Below are 21407 nucleotides of genomic sequence, written 5' to 3'. Positions count from 1 at the left end.
TGATCCACGTGCTAGGCAATCAGGTTATTGATTCTTGATAGCCAGTGTGGTATATTGGTTAGTTTGTGGGAGACCAGGGTTCGAATCTCCAGTGAGCCATGAAGCTCATTGGGTGACTCTGGGGCAGCCACATCCTTTCAGCCTAACCTACCTACAGGGTTGTTGTGGGGATTAAATGAGGAGTGGAAGAACTTGAAGCTCAGTGGAAAAAATGTAAGATATAAATGCAATAAACAAATAATAAACAAATTACCACTTACTGATTATATTGATTCTCCACTTTTCATAATTTCATAGTTGGAGTGCAAGCAAATTTCGAGGCTTGAATAAAACTTTATACTGTACAGTGGTACCTCGAGTTACATACGCTTCAGGTTACAGACTCCGCTAACCCAGAAATAGTACCCCGGGCTAAGAACGTTGCTTCAGGATGAGAACAGAAATTGTGCTCCAGTGGCACGGCAGCAGCAGGAGGCCCCATTAGCTAAAGTGGTGCTTCAGGTTAAGAACAGTTTCAGGTTAAGAACGGACCTCCGGGACGAATTAAGAAATTAACCCGAGGTACCACTGTATATGTTTACTTTTAAGAGCATCATATTTGAATTAGTAGACACATTTCTTCCCAGACCTGTAAAAATAATTACCGTATTTTTCGCTCTATAAGACGCACCAGGCACCAGACCACAAGATGCACCTAGTTTTTGGAGGAGGAAAACAAGAAAAAACATATTCTGAATCTCAGAAGCCAGAACAACAAGAGGGATCGCTGTTCAGCGAAAGCAGCGATCCCTCTTGCTGTTCTGGCTTCTGGGATAGCTGCGCAGCCTGCATTCGCTCCATAAGACGCACACACATTTCTCCTTTTTAGGAGGGGAAAAGTGAGTCTTATAGAGCAAAAAATACGGTAACTGTTAGGCTTTGTTTCCAGAAACATCATGTTAGTTAACTTCTGGATTCCTCCTTATTTATGTGAATGCTTGGTAAACTGCTCCTGGTGGCATTTTAGCAACGTGTTACCTTCCATTCTGCAGTGTAAATACAGTGGTGCCTCGCAAGACGAAATTAATTCGTTCCGCAAGTTTTTTCTTCTTGCGAGTTTTTCGTCTTGCGAAGCACGGTTTCCCATAGGAATGCATTGAAAATCAATTAATGCGTTCCTATGGAAACCGCTTGCCAGGCTGGCGGTGCGGAGAAGGGCTTTTCTCCCCACCGCAAGCCTTCAGGACAGGTACGGGAACAGAGGGGAAGGGGCGCAGCGCTTCTCCTCTGTTCCCGGGGCTTGCGGTGGGAAGAGGGTTTTTCCTCCCCACCGCCAACATTCAGAACAGCATTCTGAATGTTGGCGGTGGGAAGGAAAACCCTCCTCCCACCGCAAGTCTTCAGGACAGCCATCCGAAGGCTGGCGTGGGGAGAAGGGCTTTCCGCCCCACCGCCAGCCTTCGGAGCAGCCTTCCAAAGGCTGGCGCGGGGAGAAGGGCTTTTCTCCCCACCGCCAGCCTTCGGAGGAGCCTTCCAAAGGCTGGCGCGGGGAGAAGGGCTTTCCGCCCCACCGCCAGCCTTCGGAGGAGCCTTCCGAAGGCTGGCGCGGGGAGAAGGGCTTTCCGCCCCACCGCCAGCCTTTGGAGGAGCCTTCCGAAGGCTGGCGCGGGGAGAAGGGCTTTTCTCCCCACCGCCAGCCTTCGGAGGAGCCTTCCGAAGGCTGGCGTGGGGAGAAGGGCTTTCCGCCCCACCGCCAGCCTTCGGAGGAGCCTTCCGAAGGCTGGCGCGGGGAGAAGGGCTTTCCGCCCCACCGCCAGCCTTCGGAGGAGCCTTCCGAAGGCTGGCGCGGGGAGAAGGGCTTTCCGCCCCACCGCCAGCCTTTGGAGGAGGTCCGAGGACAGTGGGGAAGAAGCGCTGCGCTTCCCCGCTGTCCCGGAGATTTCCCTATGGGCTTTCGTCTTGCGAAGGAAGCCCATAGGGAAATTCGTTTTGCGAAGCGCCTCCAAAACGGAAAACCCTTTTGTCTAGCGGGTTTTCCGTCTTGCGAGGCGTTCGTCTTGCGGGGTACCACTGTACTTGGATATAACCTCTGTAATGGGGTTGGGGAACTTTAGGCCCAGGAACCAAGCATGACCCTTGTGTGTCCCTCCCTAGGCCACACGTCTCTTCCAAGCCACATACCTCACTGACCCTACTCTGCGCCCCATCTTGAAAACTGTTGCCTGTCTGTAGTCTGTCCTTTAACTGTAATAATGCTTCTTGCTTGCCTGGATGCAGAATCGAGAGAGGGGTGTGGTGTGTGTAGAAGCATGACTTCAGCATGGCTAGAATGTGGCATACCGTTCTAAGGTAAGTGTCTGCCCTTGGTTTTTCCTCCAGCCTTATGGCCCGGCCCATCACTGGCATGCTGCCCCTGGAAGATTGATTGTTTGTGGCCCTCGCTCTGAAAGAGGCTCCTCACTATAGTTTACGTGGAAACTTCATGCTTATCCACTTTTCTAAGGGAGTTCTTGGGCCGAGAGCGGTGTGGTTTCTTGTTGAAACCAAACACCAGGATAATCATTATTAGCTAATTTTACAATATCAAAAGCACTGGTAGGGATGAGCAATCTCTTCCACTGGCTCATGCCAGGTTGGCTTGGAAAGAAGCTAAGTTATACCCCTCTTCCCACAAAAAAATCAGGTAGATCTTCTCCCATTGCCCTCTGGCAGCTGGTGCACTGAACAACATACTATGCCAGGCTTTAAGTAGCCCCTAGAAGTAAGTATGACTGCAGGGTCAGTAGAAAAGTATATTTCCCAGGAGCTACTTGCAGCATTGCAGACTAGTGCTGGAGAGAAAAACCTCCATTCTTCCCCTCTTGTGCTTTCCTGCTGTTGAAGTGCTACCAGTAAGTGGGATTAAAAAGAGGAGGTATCTTTGGGCAGATGTGTGTGTGTGTGTGTAAATTAGAGGGGAATTATTCTCGGTTAGAGTAACATCTAATGTAGAGAAAGAATTTGTGGGGATCAGGGCTGTCTTTACCCTGGGGTGCAAGGGGTGTGGGGCACCCGGGTGCCAAATTCTGGCGGGCGCCCGGCGCTGAAGCCGCCTAAGCTCTTAACTATCTACCTGATATGAAATAATAAATAATTTTGATCAGGCTAGAAAAACAAAATACATATATACCTAGGTATTACCGAAATGTATACCTACTGTTTCAGTAAAGGACTTTCGACTTTGTGCGCTCATTTACCAAAGATGCACCGCGCTTGTCATTCACAACGGCGGCGCTTGTCAAACTCAATGATGGCACTTGTCATTCACAACAAGAGATAAGGCATAAGCGTGGTGCCTGACATAAGCATAATAAAAGTTAATTTGGGGGGTTTAACTAAATTTGGGGGCGCTGGGTGGATCTTTGCACCCCGGTGGCACATATGTTAAATCCTCATAGTTCTGATGAGTGTTACAAGCTCTTTAAGGATCTAAAAGTCCACTTTCAATGACTGTTGCTGCTCTCTGCTTTTGGGCTCACTGTCATTAATATGGATTAGATCCCATCTTTACCTAAAGTGTGCTGAGAGGATTGTAAAACTCACCATTGTTTAATCACTGATCTGAGTAATTTGTATTTAATGATTTTCAGTCAAATCCTGTTGTATGTTTACTGAGATGCAAGCCCCACTATGTTCAATGGCACTTACTTCCAGAAAAGTATGCATGGGATTGTAGTCCTGGTGTATTTAACTATTAAGGCATTATTCTTGGGGCCATAAGGGCCTGAACATATTTTTCAGAGATAGCAGTTACACTGCTCAGTATTTTGAGTTATAAATTATCTTTTTAGTCAGAGTAATTTGAACGTAAATGCAACAAATGGTGTATTTGGAAATAAGAGCTGGTTTCTAACACCTTCAGGAAAGAAATTTATATTGCAAAGTGTGAATAGGGATCGTTTAGAAAGAAAGCTATTATGTTTGATATTTTAATCTCTTGTTCACGTTGGCATTTCATAGAATCATAGAATAGAATAGAATCATAGAGTTGGAAGAGACCACAAGGGCCATCGAGTCCAACCCCCTGCCAAGCAGGAAACACCATCAGAGCACTCCTGACATATGGTTGTCAAGCCTCTGCTTAAAGACCTCCAAAGTAGGAGACTCCACCACACTCCTTGGCAGCAAATTCCACTGTCGAACAGCTCTTACTGTCAGGAAGTTCTTCCTAATGTTTAGGTGGAATCTTCTTTCTTGTAGTTTGGATCCATTGCTCCGTGTCCGCTTCTCTGGAGCAGCAGAAAACAACCTTTCTCCCTCCTCTATGTGACATCCTTTTATATATTTGAACATGGCTATCATATCACCCCTTAACCTCCTCTTCTCCAGGCTAAACATGCCCAGCTCCCTTAGCCGTTCCTCATAAGGCATCGTTTCCAGGCCTTTGACCATTTTGGTTGCCCTCCTCTGGACACGTTCCAGTTTGTCAGTGTCCTTCTTGAATTGTGGTGCCCAGAACTGGACACAGTACTCCAGGTGTGGTCTGACCAGAGCAGAATACAGTGGCACTATTACTTCCCTTGATCTAGATGCTATACTCCTATTGATGCAGCCCAGAATTGCATTGGCTTTTTTAGCTGCCGCGTCACACTGTTGGCTCATGTCAAGTTTGTGGTCAACCAAGATTCCTAGATCCTTTTCACATGTACTGCTCTCAAGCCAGGTGTCACCCATCTTGTATTTGTGCCTCTCATTTTTTTTGCCCAAGTGCAATACTTTACATTTCTCCCTGTTAAAATTCATTTTGTTTGTTTTTGCCCAGTTCTCTAATCTGTCAAGGTCGTTTTGAAGTGTGATCCTGTCCTCTGGGGTGTTAGCCACCCCTCCCAGTTTGGTGTCATCTGCAAATTTGATCAGGATGCCCTTGAGTCCATCATCCAAGTCGTTGATAAAGATGTTAAATAAGACCGGGCCCAAGACAGAACCCTGTGGCACCCCACTAGTCACTCTTCTCCAGGATGAAGAGGAACCATTGATGAGCACCCTTTGGGTTCGGTCATTCAGCCAGTTACAAATCCACTGAGTGGTAGCAGAGTCAAGACCGCATTTTACCAGCTTCTTTACAAGAATATCATGGGGCACCTTGTCAAATGCCTTACTGAAATCAAGGTAGGCTATATCCACTGAGTTCCCTTCATCTACCAGGCTTGTAATTCTGTCAAAAAATGAGATCAGGTTAGTCTGACATGACTTATTTTTCAGAAATCCATGCTGACTATTGGTGATCACAGCATTCCTTTCTAGGTGCTCACAGACTGTTTGCTTAATGATCTGCTCCAGAATCTTCCCTGCTATTGATGTCAGACTGACTGGGCGGTAATTATTTGGGTCCTCTCTTTTCCCCTTTTTGAAAATAGGGACAACATTTGCCCTCCTCCAGTCTGCCGGGACTTCGCCTGTTCTCCAGGATTTCTCGAAGATGACTGCCAGTGGTTCTGAGATCACATTTCTGTCTCTAGTATTATGCTTCTCTTGTGTTATATGTCTATAATTATGAGAAAGCTCGGATAAATCTGTAAGGATTATGTCATATTAAATTAAAATCATATTTCTGCCACTGTTATTGGCTAGCCACATTGTCATGCAGATGAAAGATAAAATATATAAATTATTTTGTCGAGAAAAGACCAAGTATGAATGCAATTACTGGCAAGTGGCCAAAACTATAATATTTTTGCTTTTATAAACAAATCTGATTTGCAGAAATGAATATACTTACTGGTTTAGCCAATTAGAATACAGAAAATAACATGATAGATTATTTCCAAAACAAATTATTTTGCAATGAAGTTCAAACAGCTAAATCACAGAACTAAATGTTTTTGATGTGTTTCTTGTTAGAGCTCTAACTGACTGTATTTCTTGTCACAAGGCAGCAACATATCCGCATCCTCCTTGGATTCAGTGAAATTCAGTGAATTGGGTAAAAAAGATTATCATAAAAGCAAATGGAACCTGAATAGCCAATCTGTGTGGCAAAATGAAACACGCAGCAAGCTACTTATATTAACTTCATGCTATTTTCATGTTGATTTGAATGTTTTAAGTTGTAACCTGGTGTGGTGGTGCATGCCTGCAATACTCCTGAAGATTGAGGCTGGTGAATCGCTTGAGCTCAGGATTTTGGTGCTGCTGTGGGCTATGCTGATCGGGTGTCTGCACTAAGTTTGGCATCCATGGTGTGATATGTTTGAAATGCAAGGCATAAAACAACCCAGATGAAAATGGGTGCAGATTTCCCTGCCTCAACAATTACGCTGCTTCCAAATTGGAGCATTTTCCAGGTATTGTATCTAAATGTCCTATTTAGACTGGCTTTAAGCTTCCTGATTTTTGAATGGCTGGTGCAGGGAAGCCAGGTGTTGTGGACTTGTTACTTATTTATTAAATTTGTATACCGCTCTTAATCCAAAGAGCACAGGGCGGTTCGCAACATAAAAGCTGCCAATAGAAGTTAAGGGCAGTATCCAAAATGTTAATGTTGTTGTGACAGAACATCAGTGTGCCCAACCCCCACGAAATTTGAACACATTCTTCTGATGTGATCTAGAATGCAGGAGATAATGTGCCTGGCTCATGATGTTCTAGGATTGTAGGAAGATCCTGGCCATGTTGGAGCATCTATACCTTGACTGCTTTTCATGCTGGCGTTGCTCCAGCTTCTGAAGGTGTTGTGTGTGGACTGCAGAGGTGGGTAGTGGCAAACAAGGCAAATGCAGCTTTCTTGACCAATTTCCACCCCTTCCAGTCTTTTAACCTGTTTTATCCCCCTTCCTCATCTGCTATAGCAAACAGGACTATACCACAATTAGAGTGTTAATTTTAATGGACGGTAACATCTTGCATTGTTTATCTTGTATCCTTATTTACGCATTATAGCATACTAATTTCTCTGTAAGTGCTGCACAATTCTTTTGCGTAATGTTGACCACATTATGTTAGCAAACATTACAGTTTGTTCCATGCTACAATATGGATAAAAAGCATCAGAGCAAACTCCTCTTGAAAATGTGTTTCATTCAATCAACCTTGCAATTAGCTACTTGCCTAGGACAAATTGTAATTGCCTCTGGGTGAGCAGTTGAATGGTAGGAAGCTTTGGCCAAGAATGAAGGCTTAAGGGTTGGGAGAGTACTGTGTTGCGCTACAGTATAGCGTCAAAGCACTATTTCTGTGTGAGCATTTCTTCTTTCAGCAGGGCTGCCTGGTTGCACCCTGGAGATTCTTTATTTAACTTTAAATCTTCTACAGCTCTGGGAGGTTGGCAGTCACAGATTTTCCCTTGTGTTTTCACCTTCTGATCCTTTTCAGTTGTCCTGATTCCTTATCCACTATAGAAAGCTTGATTCCAGGAGTGCCAAGTAGGAATTACATGCATTGGGGATTGGTGGGGAAGAGACCAAATGGCTTTGGTGGCAGGGGAGCAATTCATTTGTCCATTTAAGTTAGCTGATGGGATAATTAATTGTGTGATTTAACTGTGTGCTGTGTAATTCATTGTCCTGTTTCTTCCAGATTACATTGTATGATCTCAGGTTCTAGTATAATAAGAGTTGGAAAAAATCTCCCTATTCCCTTTTCTCCACACTATGGACATTTTTAAAAACCATTATCATAAACCAGTTTTGTGAACTAAAAGGCCCTAAATATTCTAACCTTTGTAGGGGAGTAATTCCAGCTCCTTGATAATATTGATTGTTCTTTTATTCATCTACAAAAACTAAGTATTGGTGTTTTGTTACTGAAACATTTTTCTCCACATTTTGAATGAACACAGTATTCTGGCTGAAAAGGAAACTGTTAGCAATGAACAGCAGGTGGAGTAGGCAGTTGACTTTTCACTTTCGTATTGATCCTATCCAATATTTGCTGTACATGGTTATTCTAGGCGTTAGAGCAGAAGTAGTAGTTGACTGCTAAAAGAAACACTGAAAAAGACATCAGTGACTCCCCACCCACATTTCTTGGTAGGACTTACATGCTAAAGAGGAGCTAAGCAGAAAAGAAGAGACTGGAAGGGCTAAAAGAGCAACTTTCATCCTAGTTAGAAATTATATATATAACATTGGCATGTAAATTTACAGAATGATCTTAGCAAGGTTTACTCTCATTGGGTTAAGTGGGATTTTCTTCCAGTAATTAAGCACAAGATCACAATATTGAAGTGCTTTATATATGTTTTTCTAAGATCTGTTATCTCATGCATTGAAAGCTAAATCATTTTTAATCTTTGTGATAACCCATTTAAGGTACTCTTCAATTTGTTGTTAAAAGGAGGTTAAAGTGTTCTGCATCATCTTTTGATCAGTCCCTGTCTTGTTGGTGAATGGAGTGTTAATTTTGTAATGCTTCTTTTCTGGATTGCAAGCAGGTGAAAATTTTTATAGCTAAGTACTTTTAATTTTAGGTGACTCACCCCCTCCTTTCCCCAGTAAATAAATAAAATTGAACTAGGATTGCTTGGAAACTAAATTCTTTGTGTGTCGTGAGAAAACTTGGTGATGTAATCCTCAATTACTAGGATATCTGTTATAAAAAGAACTCAATAAATGGGGAGAGTTTGGTCTGTGAAACAGAGTTCATTAACAATTTGAAAGGCATCTGCTTACAATTTCTCTAATTAAAAATCTGCAATATTTAATTTGCAGTTTCTGAGACTCAAGTATTCTTGCAATATTCAACCTAGGGTAACAGCTGAGTTAACATAGTGCAAAGTATGTGATCAGATAGGTAGTCCACAGGAAGGGGTAGACCATACACCAAACAATAACTCTAATTATTTTATTTTACTACATTAGAGCTAATGATTGTTTTTGTTTTTTCTAATTCTCAGTAAATACTTTTTTAAAAAGTCAATATTTTAAAGCTTTTGATTAGAGCTCAAATTTTCAAGCCAACTCTATAATTACCTAACCATGCTTGACCTTGGAAAAGTGGTATAATCTTTCATTGGTGATACAATTTTTTTGAAAAGGCTTTCTCTGGGATTAGAACTCTAATGTAATGAATCACTTCCATGGGTGTAATTCCTTCTGGATGTACTTTTAAGATTTATTTATTTTGAAATCTTCCACACTTATAATATCCAATGAACCCCTTGACTGTGATGTAAGCTTTCACAATTCTCACCACAGTTTCACCAATTTCTGTTGTGCGTTTTGGAGTTTTCAGTCTTTTCAGGCTTTGAATTCACCTTTAGCCCAAACATGCATCTTGGGGACCCACTTACTAATTTTATAGCATATATTTGTAAAGCATCAGTGCAGCTGTTGCAACCTGCTTTAGATCATGCTGTGACCTAGTATTGGATCCTTATCTGCCAGTTAGAAACCAGTGGTGTTTTAACTACACAGAGCGAAGACGTAAGATAGTACATATATAGAGTTAAATTTATCTGGGCAATTTCTCTTCTCTGGCATGGCTTTAAAGTCTTACTGCTGAGGAGCATAAAGTGGGGGTAGTTTTACCCCCTTTGATTCCCCACAGTATGTCATATTCCCTCAGCTCTGTACCATGCTGCTCAAAGAGGCTGCACGTACAATGGCTAAGCTAAATGCTTTGCATGTCTTCTGAGTTAGAGTGAAAGAGCTTGGAGGTTGCTTAGCAACCACCAAACATGCGTCAGAACTGGAAAGTGAGAAAGCCATCTTGTTCAACTTATATTTTTTTTGTATTCTGAAAAAGTGGAATGAGAATTCTACTGCAATTATTGCTATAAAGGCAAAAGTCAGTAGGTGCTTTGCCTGACCACTTTAATTGTGTTCAAGCCTGTAACCCAATGGGCACTTATTCCCAAGCAAACCTCACTGAACTCAGTGAGACTTATTCCAGACACAGCAAACAGTTTTGTGACATCGTTAAGACTAATATTTATTATGGCATAAGTTTTTGTCAATTATAGTCCACTTCATCAGATGCATGAAATGTTATCTTGAGGTTGTGTGTGTGTGTGTGTGTGTGTATCTACACAATTGGGCAGGGGTAGGGAGAAGAGAACGTAAAAAGGGGGTCAGAAGGAAATGAAATACAGAAAGTACTGGTAGAATTACAAATAGTGATAATTATGTTATTAAGCATAGCCATTCACCACAAACAATAGGGTGATGAGAAAAACTTTTGTCTCAATTGAGTCTACAACTTGATAAATTGTAATTCAGAGGTTTCCCATTACGGTGTCTCATTGAAGCTTCCTTATTCTAGTATGGCCACCTTAAGGTCCCTTATAGCAGGCACCCCCAAACTTGGCCCTCCAGATGTTTTGGGACTACAACTCCTATGATCCCTAGCAAACATGAGCAGTGGTCAGTGATGATGGGAATTGTAGTCCCAAAACATGTGGAGGGCCAAGTTTGGGGATGCCTGCCTTATAGAGTACGGACGTTGAAATATATATATATATTCAATTCCTCTCTGTATTCAACATATGGCAAACGGAACAGACTCTGCACAAAATAATAAATCGACACAAATGTGATAGCAGAAATGGCAATATCCAAATGCACTGTGGAAACATTTCAACCTCTTTGGCTACCCCTATGGAAATTCTTCCAGTTACTGTGCCCAAACCCATAGATTTGCTGTAGTGCTGTTGCATAGATTGAGGGTGATATGGGGAGCCTATATCCAATGACAGGATAATGCATGCAGAACTTTGCATTAGCATGTCAAGATTAATACACACAACCTTTGTTTGGAGTAGCCACAAATATAGCAGTAGCCATTCAGACTTCTTCTGTGGTTGTAATCCTGTGATTTGTGGACCTCTGAGGTGGGAAAAAGGACTTCAAATGTTTGGTATTAGTAATGCAGAGGTACTCAGCTTAAAGGTAACTGTTCAAAAAGAGTGGTACTTAAATGTATTGAAGTGGACAATCTTACTGGTTTCCAGCTACATTTAACTCAATCATATCTTTTGAAGTCACAAAAAAGGTTTCCTGGAATTAAAAGTGGTGTGTTTGTGCACACACACGCACATGTACAATAACTCAAAAGTCTGGCAAATTACTCCTGCAAGTTGAAATTCTCCTGCAAGTTGAAAGTAGCTAGAGGACATGCTACAAAAGACTGATTTTTAGCAGTATGGCATGACTTTATTTACAAATGAAGAAGCCCATGGCTGTATGGTCCCCCTTGTTTATTGCAAGGTGTGGGTTTTGTGAAAGGCAGACATATGCTCTTTATATTTCTGTTGGACTACTAGTAATTGGGAAGCAAGGGAAACAGTGATGTTAACTCTTCATTACTTAGTTTTTTCATTTGGAGAGTCTGTGAATTCCTATGGGAAATGCATGTTTGCACAGAAAATATTGTAGTTTTATCTTCTCCTGTATCTTACATCACACAATAATTTAGTGCTTTTTTGTTACTTCCTTTTATAATTTACAAGTGTTAGTAAAAACTAAATTTAAAAAATAAATAATTGCCAGCAAAAATGAATAGTTAGGCATTTCTGCTTGACAGCATGGAGTTTGGACTTTGAATAAAATTTTATGATGATTGTTCCAGTTGTGTTTGCTCGGGGGGGGGGTAGGTCAAATGCTTTGCCTGCAGAAGTTCCTGGTTCAATCCCTGACATCTCCAGATAGGGCTGGGAAAAACTGCTGTCTAAAACCCTATTGTGCCAGTGTAGAGCACCATCGATACCTAGTACTGATAGATAAATAACTGGCTTGGTTTGGAGGTGGTAGCATTTTATGTACCTGTGTCTGATATTTCTTGTGCTTTGAAAATGAGGTGCTGCGTTTGGAAGAGGCTTCTCTGTTGATGTAAATACTAATAAATGAATTGTGCACACAAAATCTAAGCACTCTGATGTTTTGATTCAAGGTTACAGAATGCTTTTCTACTTGCAGGTCTGCTTTCAGAGAAACTTTGTATTAAGTCCTCTTTATAAGGCATTTTCTGCAGCTGGAAATTAATTCCTGAGTACAAACAACAGTGTATTTAAAGTACAGATGAATGGTGTCATTTATGAATAGTGCATATAAGTTTAAATGTGTGACTTTTGCCTTCAAATACATGCAAGCAGGTGTCTGATCAGGGCTAGTCTGTCATGCGGCAGGGTAAAGCAACATGCTTCAGGCTGCAACACCATGGGTGGTGGAGGAAAAGAAGAAGGCAGAAATGTCGGAATGATGCAGCAAGACTTTTTAAAAGTGTCCGTACCAGAAGGGTAGCACCATTTGTACTCTGCTTTGGCAGAAAAATGTCTTGAGCCAGTACTGCATTTGATCCTTAGTAGACAACCACTTGTGTATACTTTTAAAATATACTTATACATATACATATATATATATACTGTGCCGTGCATGAAATTTGTTTTTTGTTGTTGAGGCTTGTTTTCTGATAATGAAAATAGTGGTGTGAAGCTGACTTTATATGTGTGTGAAATGGATTGAGGCAACTGTAGCCATGTATGCCCATGTGTTGGAAGGTGTGGGAGAGTCCTTTGTAAATGATCCCCTAAGTGCTGGTTTTTATGTTTTTTACAACATGAGTCATTAGCCTTTTCAGCTGGTTGTGAATGAAACAGCTGAAACTAGGAAACCACGTGAATGTACATTTTCTTCTTAAAACCATTAGTTGCATTAGTGGTTAGTAGTTGGGTTATTTTCTATTGCTAATGTTTCTGGAGTCTAAAACCCAGATAGCATGTAACCATTTCTCCTTACTGACATTAGGCTTAAAGGAAAACAACAACAAAGTGTTTGATGGAACCTTACAGACTCACACATTTGTTGTAGAGCATTCCAACCCCCGAGATCCACTGTTCTAGATGCTTTGCTAGTGAGCAGCATCCATTGCACTGTCAAACAGTGGCAGAGGGTTGAAGATACTCCAAGTAGATCCATTGCCAACCCTGCTGCCATCATGTGATGGCAATGGCCCTGATCCAAGCCCCATTTGCTGCAACAACTTGGGAGCTGGCACTTTCTGTCCTGCCAGTTTCAGCAATACTGTGGAAGCTACACCACTCCATCAAGTGCTGCTGCTACCAGTTGAGGGGTTGGATGGATCTGTTAGCATTTAATGTGCCACAAGACTCTGTGCTGTGTTTGCTGTAACACTGAACCTCAATCATTTTGTTGGTTTGTCTTTTCTGAAAATTAATTAGCAAGTGAAAGAAGCTGCAGGAGCTGTAATCTTAGTCTCTAATAGTATATATTTTAAAAGAATGAACAAAATGGTTAAAATCGAGGTTTGACAAGGTTTTTTTTAAAAAAAAACATGTACAAGTTCTTATTTTCCATTCTTTGTAGAACAAATATGGGGTGGCCTAGGGAACAGCTGGCTTCCTAGATGTGCTAAGCAAGATTGCTGGAAGCGCTGGCTGCAATTGTGCCTCTGTTATTTATAATGTGACAAAAAATGTGATATTTTGTTTTCATTTGGGAAAGCAAGAGTATCTGTGCATATGCATTTTTCTAGCACTGCTAGCATTTCAGTTTTTCACATGGAGCCTGAGTAATGCAAATGGTTATCCATGTGATAATGAAAGCAAAGCCACCAGATGAAGGTGTTTCAATCCTGGAGGCAAAATGGTAGTCCTGTTTAGCCGTTTTTTCAAGAGTGCACTAAATGTGTTAAGGAGTGGGACCCTGTCCTTCTGGACTTGACCTGATGTTTCATATTAAGTCAGACAATAGAAAGCAGGAAGCAATGCTCGTACAACTATACTCCTTAATGTGATCAGGACCCCAGCATACAAATGTACGCGCATAGATTAGAAAGTTGTGTGCCCACTATCTGTTTCTGTAGCTGACCTTTTTTTCTAATTAAACCTTTTACCTTTGGTAGATCTCTCTAAAGGTCACAGATGAAGGAAATAAGTGAAAGAAATCATTCTTCATTGCATGAATTGCATGAGGTGTAATATTATTGGCAGTAGGAGAATGATTGAGAAAATGTTATAAACTATCACAGTTACTGAAGGGCAGTACGGAAAGCTGTATTTATGAATGCCTTAAATGTCAGAATGAAGCCCATACAGCGTATGCAAACTAATGAATGCAACATATTTCCCCTTTCCTAGATTTGTTTTCTTCTGTACTGTCCAGTTTTATAATTTTGACAGACTTTATTAATTTAATTTCAGCAGTACTGTTTAAAATAGCTGTGTATGAGCAGCAGAAAGGCAGAAACGAACATTTTAAAGCTCAAGAAAATTGATGCTGTTCTACCTTCAGATTTTAATAACCATCTTCAGGCAAAGTCTGAAGAGAGCAATGTACAAATCCTTGAGGAGTGCTATAACTTTAACAGTTTGGTAGTTTCTGATAAAATTGTGGCTGAGTTATTTTTACCAATGGTTACTTTCGAATGAATAGCTAATGATTAATTGGAAGGATATTGGGCTTATCTTCACAATGTGCAACTGGGAAAACAGGAAGTATAATGGAGGACAATTTAATTAATTTCAGTGAGACAACAAACTAAATTGCTTGACTTCTCATCACACCACCTCTTCTGTCAGCTGCTAGGTTGCTAAAGGGGCAACCAATATAATTTATTATGCCTGTCGTTACAAAAAGGCACAGAAATGATGTACCTTCCCCAGCTTTTGTATTTACAGAGTAGAACTAGCATTTTGACTTGCAGCTGAGAAAAAAACAACCTGTTTCTGATTGCAGAACTAGTCACTCTCTGATACTTCACAAGAGAAAGCTGTGTTATCTCCCGGGCTATATTCATTTGTGGTTTCTTCTGAATGTGTTGAGTCTAGTTATCTTGATATTTGTGAATGAGTTCTTCCCTGATTTGCCTAAAGTGTTGCCTGATGGGAATTCAGAGACACCAAAAAATAATAACTGTTTTCAGTGTAGGAGCTGAAGCAAATGCAGTCTGCGCTGGAAATGATTGGTACAAGAGGAGACTCATGAGGCCTACACAGGTATAGTGAGGAAACACTCCTATTGACTTTGTAATTCCCCATTTAGTCCATGAAAGCATTAAGAAGTGGAAGGAAGCCCCACAGAGGTAGTAGACAAAAAAACCATGAATTATAAAGACAAAATAGAGCGGGAAGCTCACTATGTCCTGTTGGGTTGGATCAGTGCCTTCCCATTCAGTGTCTTTTAGCTGCCATACCTGCAGCATTTTTGAAGAATTGTGTTAGGAATGGTTTTAGTCCAGGGGTCAGCAAACTTTTTCAGCAGGGGGCCGGTCCACTGTCCCTTAGACCTCGTGAGGGACCGGATTATATTGGGGGGGGGGGAATGAATTCCTATGCCCCACAAATAACCCAGAGATGCATTTTAAATAAAAGGGCACATTCTACTCATGTAAAAACTGATTCCCGGACCGTCCGTGGGCCGGATTTAGAAAGCGATTGGGCCAGATCTGGCCCCCGGGCCTTAGTTTACCTACCTATGTTTTAGTCCTACTGTGGCTTGAGGTCAGCCTTTCAGCCAAGAGTTGTGATGGGGACAAGTGTGTTGTGTGTGTGTAAATATATATTGATTATAGTGACTAATAAAACAAACAAAAAATTGAATATATATGCAAACTATATGTCTGTGTAGTCAGTGCAGTGCATGCATGAGAGCCACTGCATGCTTGGTGGTCTCTGGCCACTATAGTTGCTGGCATGCAGCGCTTGGAGAGTTGGCCAGACTTGCATGTGGCCTTTGATTCTGCTGTGCTCTGCTTCTTTTATTTGGGGATAAAGCAAAAGCAGCCTAACTCTCCAGTGCTCTCTTGTCCAAATGAAACTAAACTGAGTAGCACTGTCTCTGGAACGTCTCAGTGGTTGGCGAGTTGATAAAAATTATGTACTCCTCCAAGGAACTTAAGGCAACATAGCCAGGACTTGCCTATTTAATTCCTATAACATGTAGAGAAGGTTAGATTGAGAAATAGAGAGTAGTCCAAAGTCACCGTCATATTTGTTCGTTGAAGTGAATTTGAACATGGGTCCAGCTGATCCACTACACCATGCCTGCATATATGATTGTAGTGGTCTGCTGTGGGTACATTCGTACACCCCAGTCTTCAGTGGTGTATCTGATTGCGCAATAGGTACAAGAGGATGCCTGTTTGATACTGCACTCTGTTGAATTATATGTTCCTTTCTCCCACACTGGTGCAGTAAAATTTCCAGTTTATGCATTTCATTCTCCGTTTTTGTTTAGCTCCTGTAGTAAAATGGATTTTGTTAAATATTTATACTTGACCTTTTATACATATTTTGTGAAAATGGGAAAATTACTAATCCCTGTTAGGTGCTTTGAATTGTTGTCATATAAGCTCATAAAACCCAGCTGTGTTTTTAAAAGTATATATATTTTTAAAAGTGGAAAGCAGTGGCAACACTGACAATAGGAGGCAAACAAGAACAGCTGGGGAAAAGGTTATTTTACTCTTCTATCTTTCATAACTACTGCACTAATAAAGGCAAATTATATTCTAAGGCATGAGTATATTTAAAATAAATGTGAACTCTGCATTTATGAAACTATTTGGAGCAGGCTTTGAATGTGAATACAGTATTTTCAGGTCTGTCCTTGAAGTATGTAATGAAATTACAAATTGCAAGCACTTGCAATTTAGGTATATCCACTCAAATGTAGAAATCAGTGAATTTGTGGAATTGGCCTGCACTATTTTACATTGCTATGAGAATTCCATAGTTTAATTCATGCTGAAATAGAGAAAAATGGACCACTATGCGGTCATAGATATTTTTCCACTGTTATTTCCATATGCAGAAAATTGTGTTTTGATTTAATCTTACTGTAAGTATGGGGTTGTGGGTAGAACCATCTGGTTGCTAGGACAACCCTGGAATGTTCATTCAAAAGCTAGCAGCTTGGAGTGGGTGGAAAACCAGTAGAACTTGTCAGTTACAATTGGCTTGTTGGAGACAGAATGCAAGGATATTGGTGCTGGAGGTCTATTCAGATGTGATTTTTAAGGATAGGTTACCATTAAAATGGTAAATGGTTTGATTGCTGTGGATTTTTAGTTTCTGACAAATAGTTTAAACCGTGACTTAAGATGAAGTTTACAAGAATTCAAATTAATACTTAGCAACTAGGTCTGAAAAACCTAACAGCAGTCTTAGACATGTCTGCATGTCTACTCAGAAGTAAATGCCAGTTTTTTTCAAGTGGGCTTACTACTAGGTATAGTAGTAATAAAATGATAATAAAATGAATTTTATTAAGGGACTTTTAATGTAACCCAGTTACAACAGTTGAATTTTTAATTTATTGCTGTACCTAAAAAGAGTGACCATTGGCTAAAATATGCAAATAGGAGGATGGAAGGTGGTAATGTTGCTGAATATGGAACATCTGGGGATCATCATTAATTGATGACTAAAATACTGCTAACCATGGTAGGCACCAATACTATTGTGATGAAGGTTGAATTGAAAGCCAAAAGCCCCTGTTCCCTTACCTCTGAACTTTGGCAAAACTTAATATGAATCAACTTGAGTATATTCCTATTGGTGTGTTTGTACGTATACTAAGACAGCAGTAGCTGACTTCAGCATTCAGGTGTTCATGTTGACAGAACCTTCAGCATTCATGTTGACAGAACCTTCTGTTCTGTCAACATTGCTAACTTGGCTTACTCATCACGAGCCCTTAAGTTGATGATATGAAAACACTTTACTGGTAGGGTAGATGACTGCTGTTTGCTCGCATACAGCAACTTACCACTAGCTTTCAACAGATCTAGAAGTGTGCTTGACAAAAAAAGTCTTCAGACATAAGATCTGTTCCCTTCTATCACAGTGAATGATTCCCTGGGGTTTTAATTTTGGTGGGGAAAGTATTGATTTCCTTCACTGAAGAATTTGCTTTTTGGTCAGTTGGAGTCAATTTTATAGCCCTTCAATCTTATTTAGTGGTGAAGAATGTGAACTGTGAACCATAAACTCATTTTAGGGTTTAGTCGAGCTGTCACCTCTTACCTTCAGCTTTTGTCACCATCAAAAATGTGAGGATGATATTAGTGGTGTGGTGTGAAACAGTAATGATTAGACCTGGGCAATGTATTGATACATCATCCAGGACTGGTATGAGGGGCAGACTGTGATGGTGGCTTTACTTGGTGCTATATCGCGGGTGAAACAGATGCCGCTCCCGAGTCCTTCTGCTACCAGTGCCACTTGCAACTTTGGGTTGCTGGTAGCAGAGGGACTCGGGAGCAGCGGTGGTTTCACCCATGATATATTGCCAAGTGGAGCCACCATTGCTCTGCCTCTCATACTGCTGAAGGAGGAGCAAGCTGTATCACAGCCTAGAAGAGAAATAGTTGTGAGCTATTTTCACTCTTTGCTCCAAATTTTGGAGGACCCTAGGGCAATATGTCCTCAGGAAGAGAGCTCCTTGGGTAGAAGTACTGTTTCACTGCTTTCTCTAAGAACCCACCGTAAGCAAATCTGCAACAGGAGCAAAGAATTTGAGGAAACAGATCTAAGTGAACTTTCATTTCCAGGCTGTCTAGAGTGTAGCTTAAGTTGATAGCTTGCTATGTTTCTGATGAAGAAAAGGAGAAAGAAATTAATTTCCAGATTAATGAAGATAAAGATGTTTAGACTATGGGGTATAAAGAGGCACAGAGCAGAATAATCTGACTCATTGACTTCCTATCCTCAGATAGTTGCCAAGTGCTTGTTATGAGCATGTTCTCCCACATTTCTTCTGCATAGGTCAAAAATTGTTTTCCATTTAAAGCAAGAGATTAGCAGCTGCTAACAGATTTCAGTTAGCATCATATTCTTGTTGTATGTTTAATTCCTGTAGATAACTTGTGATACAATCTGGACATTAAAAAGGAACAGTAAATGGTTTAAGAATAGTTTGAGAAAGTGGGGTGTTGTTGTTGATGATGATGATGATGATAATAATAATAATAATAATAATAATAATAATAATAATAATAATAATTTATTTGTACCCCGCCCATCTGGCTGGGTTTCCCCAGCCACTCTGGGCGGCTTCCAACAAAGATTAAAATACATTAAAATGTCACACATTAAAAACTTCCCTTCAGATGTCTTCTAAATGTCAGTACCATGGAATAAACCTTGGCCCAGGGTTAAACCTTGTTTTAAACTTTAACTGTGAAAGAGCATGAAGCCTGATGGCACACAACTGAATGTAAGGGGATATAATAAATAGGCTACCAGATTTTTGAGTAATCCATCACAGTCTTAAAATTGAAGAGAGGATAAATGTAAATCCCCTAGATCAGCTGTTTACTATGACACTAGGACAGTGTTGCCATGAAATTTAGTGTCACAGACAGATATAGTGATGCAGGTTCTAAGTACTGACATACCAGGGCAGGTAATCTGGACATGCCTACTAAATGAAATGTTAAATTGGGACATTGATTTAAGGTAGCTGTCTTAATTTTTCAGAAAACCAAACACAGATTAAAAGAAAAGGCTAATTAAAGCTCTTATTCAATCTTCTTGCTGCTACATGTCATAGGCCTCGGCTGATCTTGAGTCACAAGAAGAGGAAAAAGAAGAACAAGGAAGTTATTCAAGAAGAAAAGTAGTTCCCAACTGGCACCGTTATGAAGATACGGAGAAAGAAACACAAAATGACAATGGTGAATCACAGCGTGGGACAGACTTCAGTGTTTTGCTTAGCTCAGCAGGTAAGGAAGAGAAATCACAAACAGCGTTTAATTTTATATGTTGCATATTTGTCTCCTCATAATGGCATTTGGAATGCCTCGTTTTTGCTGCTGGTAATGGAATTCTCGACAAGAAGACTGATTTAATAATTCGCTAGTTAAAAGCCTATGGGCAGTGTTATAACAAGAAGGGTGAGAGCATAGGAAGCTGCTTTATAGCAAGCTAGGCTAGGGTCCATTTATCTTAGCATCATCTGCACCACTGGTCTTCGAACAATGATTTGGGACCCACTAGTGAATTGCGGCCAGATGCAAGATGGGTCACAACAGGAGCACTACCATCATACAAGTATATGGTAAAAGATTAAGAAGTAAATCACCCAATGCATATTTGAGTTAAAAGTGGACTCTGAATCTGAAAAGGTTGAAGTACCTGATCTACACTGACTGCCAGTGGTTGTTCAGGGTTTATGACAAGTTGTTTCCAGTGCTCCACCACTGAGCTGCTGTCCCCTAATTTTATTTATTTATTTATTCCATTTAGATAAGATCCTATATCAAGATAGGGATGTGTAGCAGCTTTGTGCTGGGGCTGAATAACTAGGTGAGTCAGGTGATTTGGAGTGATTTTACTCCTCTCAGTCACACCATGATGTCAACAAAGTGACCCAAGTTGGATCAGGGCCTCCATAAACCTTTGCGTTGGACTATGGTGTCTGTATTCTACTTGTTTTGCAAACTGCAACTCTGTTTTTTTGCTAAACTCTTTAAGTCTGAGAACCATAGTCTATCAGACTTACCAATACTTGCTATACAGATGCCAACATATCCAACAATTTTAGCAAAAAGGGAGAACCTGGATGTGCATTTTGGACACATTAGTACCGCATGGGCTCAACTTATAGGACAGTACAGCATTGCTTAGTTTCAGCAAAATGAAAGCTGTCTGAGCATTCCGTCCTCAAAGCTCTATAACTGATGAAAATGGCTGCCAACATGTTTTGCTATAAGAATTGGAAATTTATTTTTTGTTAGTCATTGATGTGTGTGTGTATACACATACATAGACTTTTTGGTGACAGTACTCAGTGGTACAGAGTATTAGCACCCATGACAACTTTATCAATATATGAGAACTAGCACCCTTTTTTTAAAAACCAAAAAAGCACTCTGGGTGTGGGCAAATTCATTCTGCTATGGGCTGTGCGAGCTGCAGTCCTATTACGTCTGTGTAGGCTTGTATAGTTCTAGTAAGCCTTTCAACTAGTTCAAAGGCAAGCTTACCCTAGCTCTGACAGTGTCTTGGACTATACCCATTGACAGTTCTGTATTACAGCTTTGCATGTGTATGTTTGGATGTTACGCCTAATTCTTGGTCTATCATCTGAGACAACCTTTTCTTTCTTTTGGGCTTTATTTCTGGTAAATAAATCATGGCACGGTGTAATAAATCATGTGCTGTTGTTCATCTGAGGTTGTATTTACCTAATTTTAGGACATGCCAAGGAACAGATGATTGTTATTATGTCCTGATATGTAAAACCACAGAATTCAAAGAGGGTAAACTTCCTTTCTCCCTATGACTGTAATCAGCTTCAGTGTATTGAACAGCTTCAGTGTATTAACTGAAAGTGCGTGTATGTGAAGATGAAAATAGCATTTTTTTGTGAGTTTGAAGTATTCATACTTTTCCAAGTTCTTTAGGAACATTTAGAAGTAGAACTAGAGCATTAATGGATAAAAAAAGGCTAGTGACTTTGGTATGTGACAGTTTCTAAACAATTTTGTTT

General features: G+C 40.6%; 2 protein-coding genes across 3 annotated transcripts in view; one reads left to right on the top strand and one right to left on the bottom strand.

Annotated features, from left to right (window-relative positions):
* Window positions 1-21407, top strand: part of AVEN (apoptosis and caspase activation inhibitor) — a 104517-nt gene that overhangs the window by 4380 nt on the left and 78730 nt on the right. The window contains exon 2 of the mRNA XM_081209709.1: window positions 19467-19638. Within this exon, the coding sequence (XP_081065835.1) occupies window positions 19467-19638 (172 nt within the window). The remainder of the gene's footprint in view (window positions 1-19466; window positions 19639-21407) is intronic.
* The window catches only part of CHRM5 (cholinergic receptor muscarinic 5), a 64311-nt gene that overhangs the window by 16913 nt on the left and 25991 nt on the right, over window positions 1-21407 (bottom strand). The window lies entirely within an intron of this gene.

This window comes from Podarcis bocagei (genome assembly GCF_964188305.1).
Source record: "Podarcis bocagei genome assembly, chromosome: 1".
Taxonomy (NCBI): domain Eukaryota; kingdom Metazoa; phylum Chordata; class Lepidosauria; order Squamata; family Lacertidae; genus Podarcis; species Podarcis bocagei.
The sequence above is the reverse complement of the archived record's forward strand: the minus strand, read 5'-3'. Positions and strand labels throughout refer to the sequence as shown.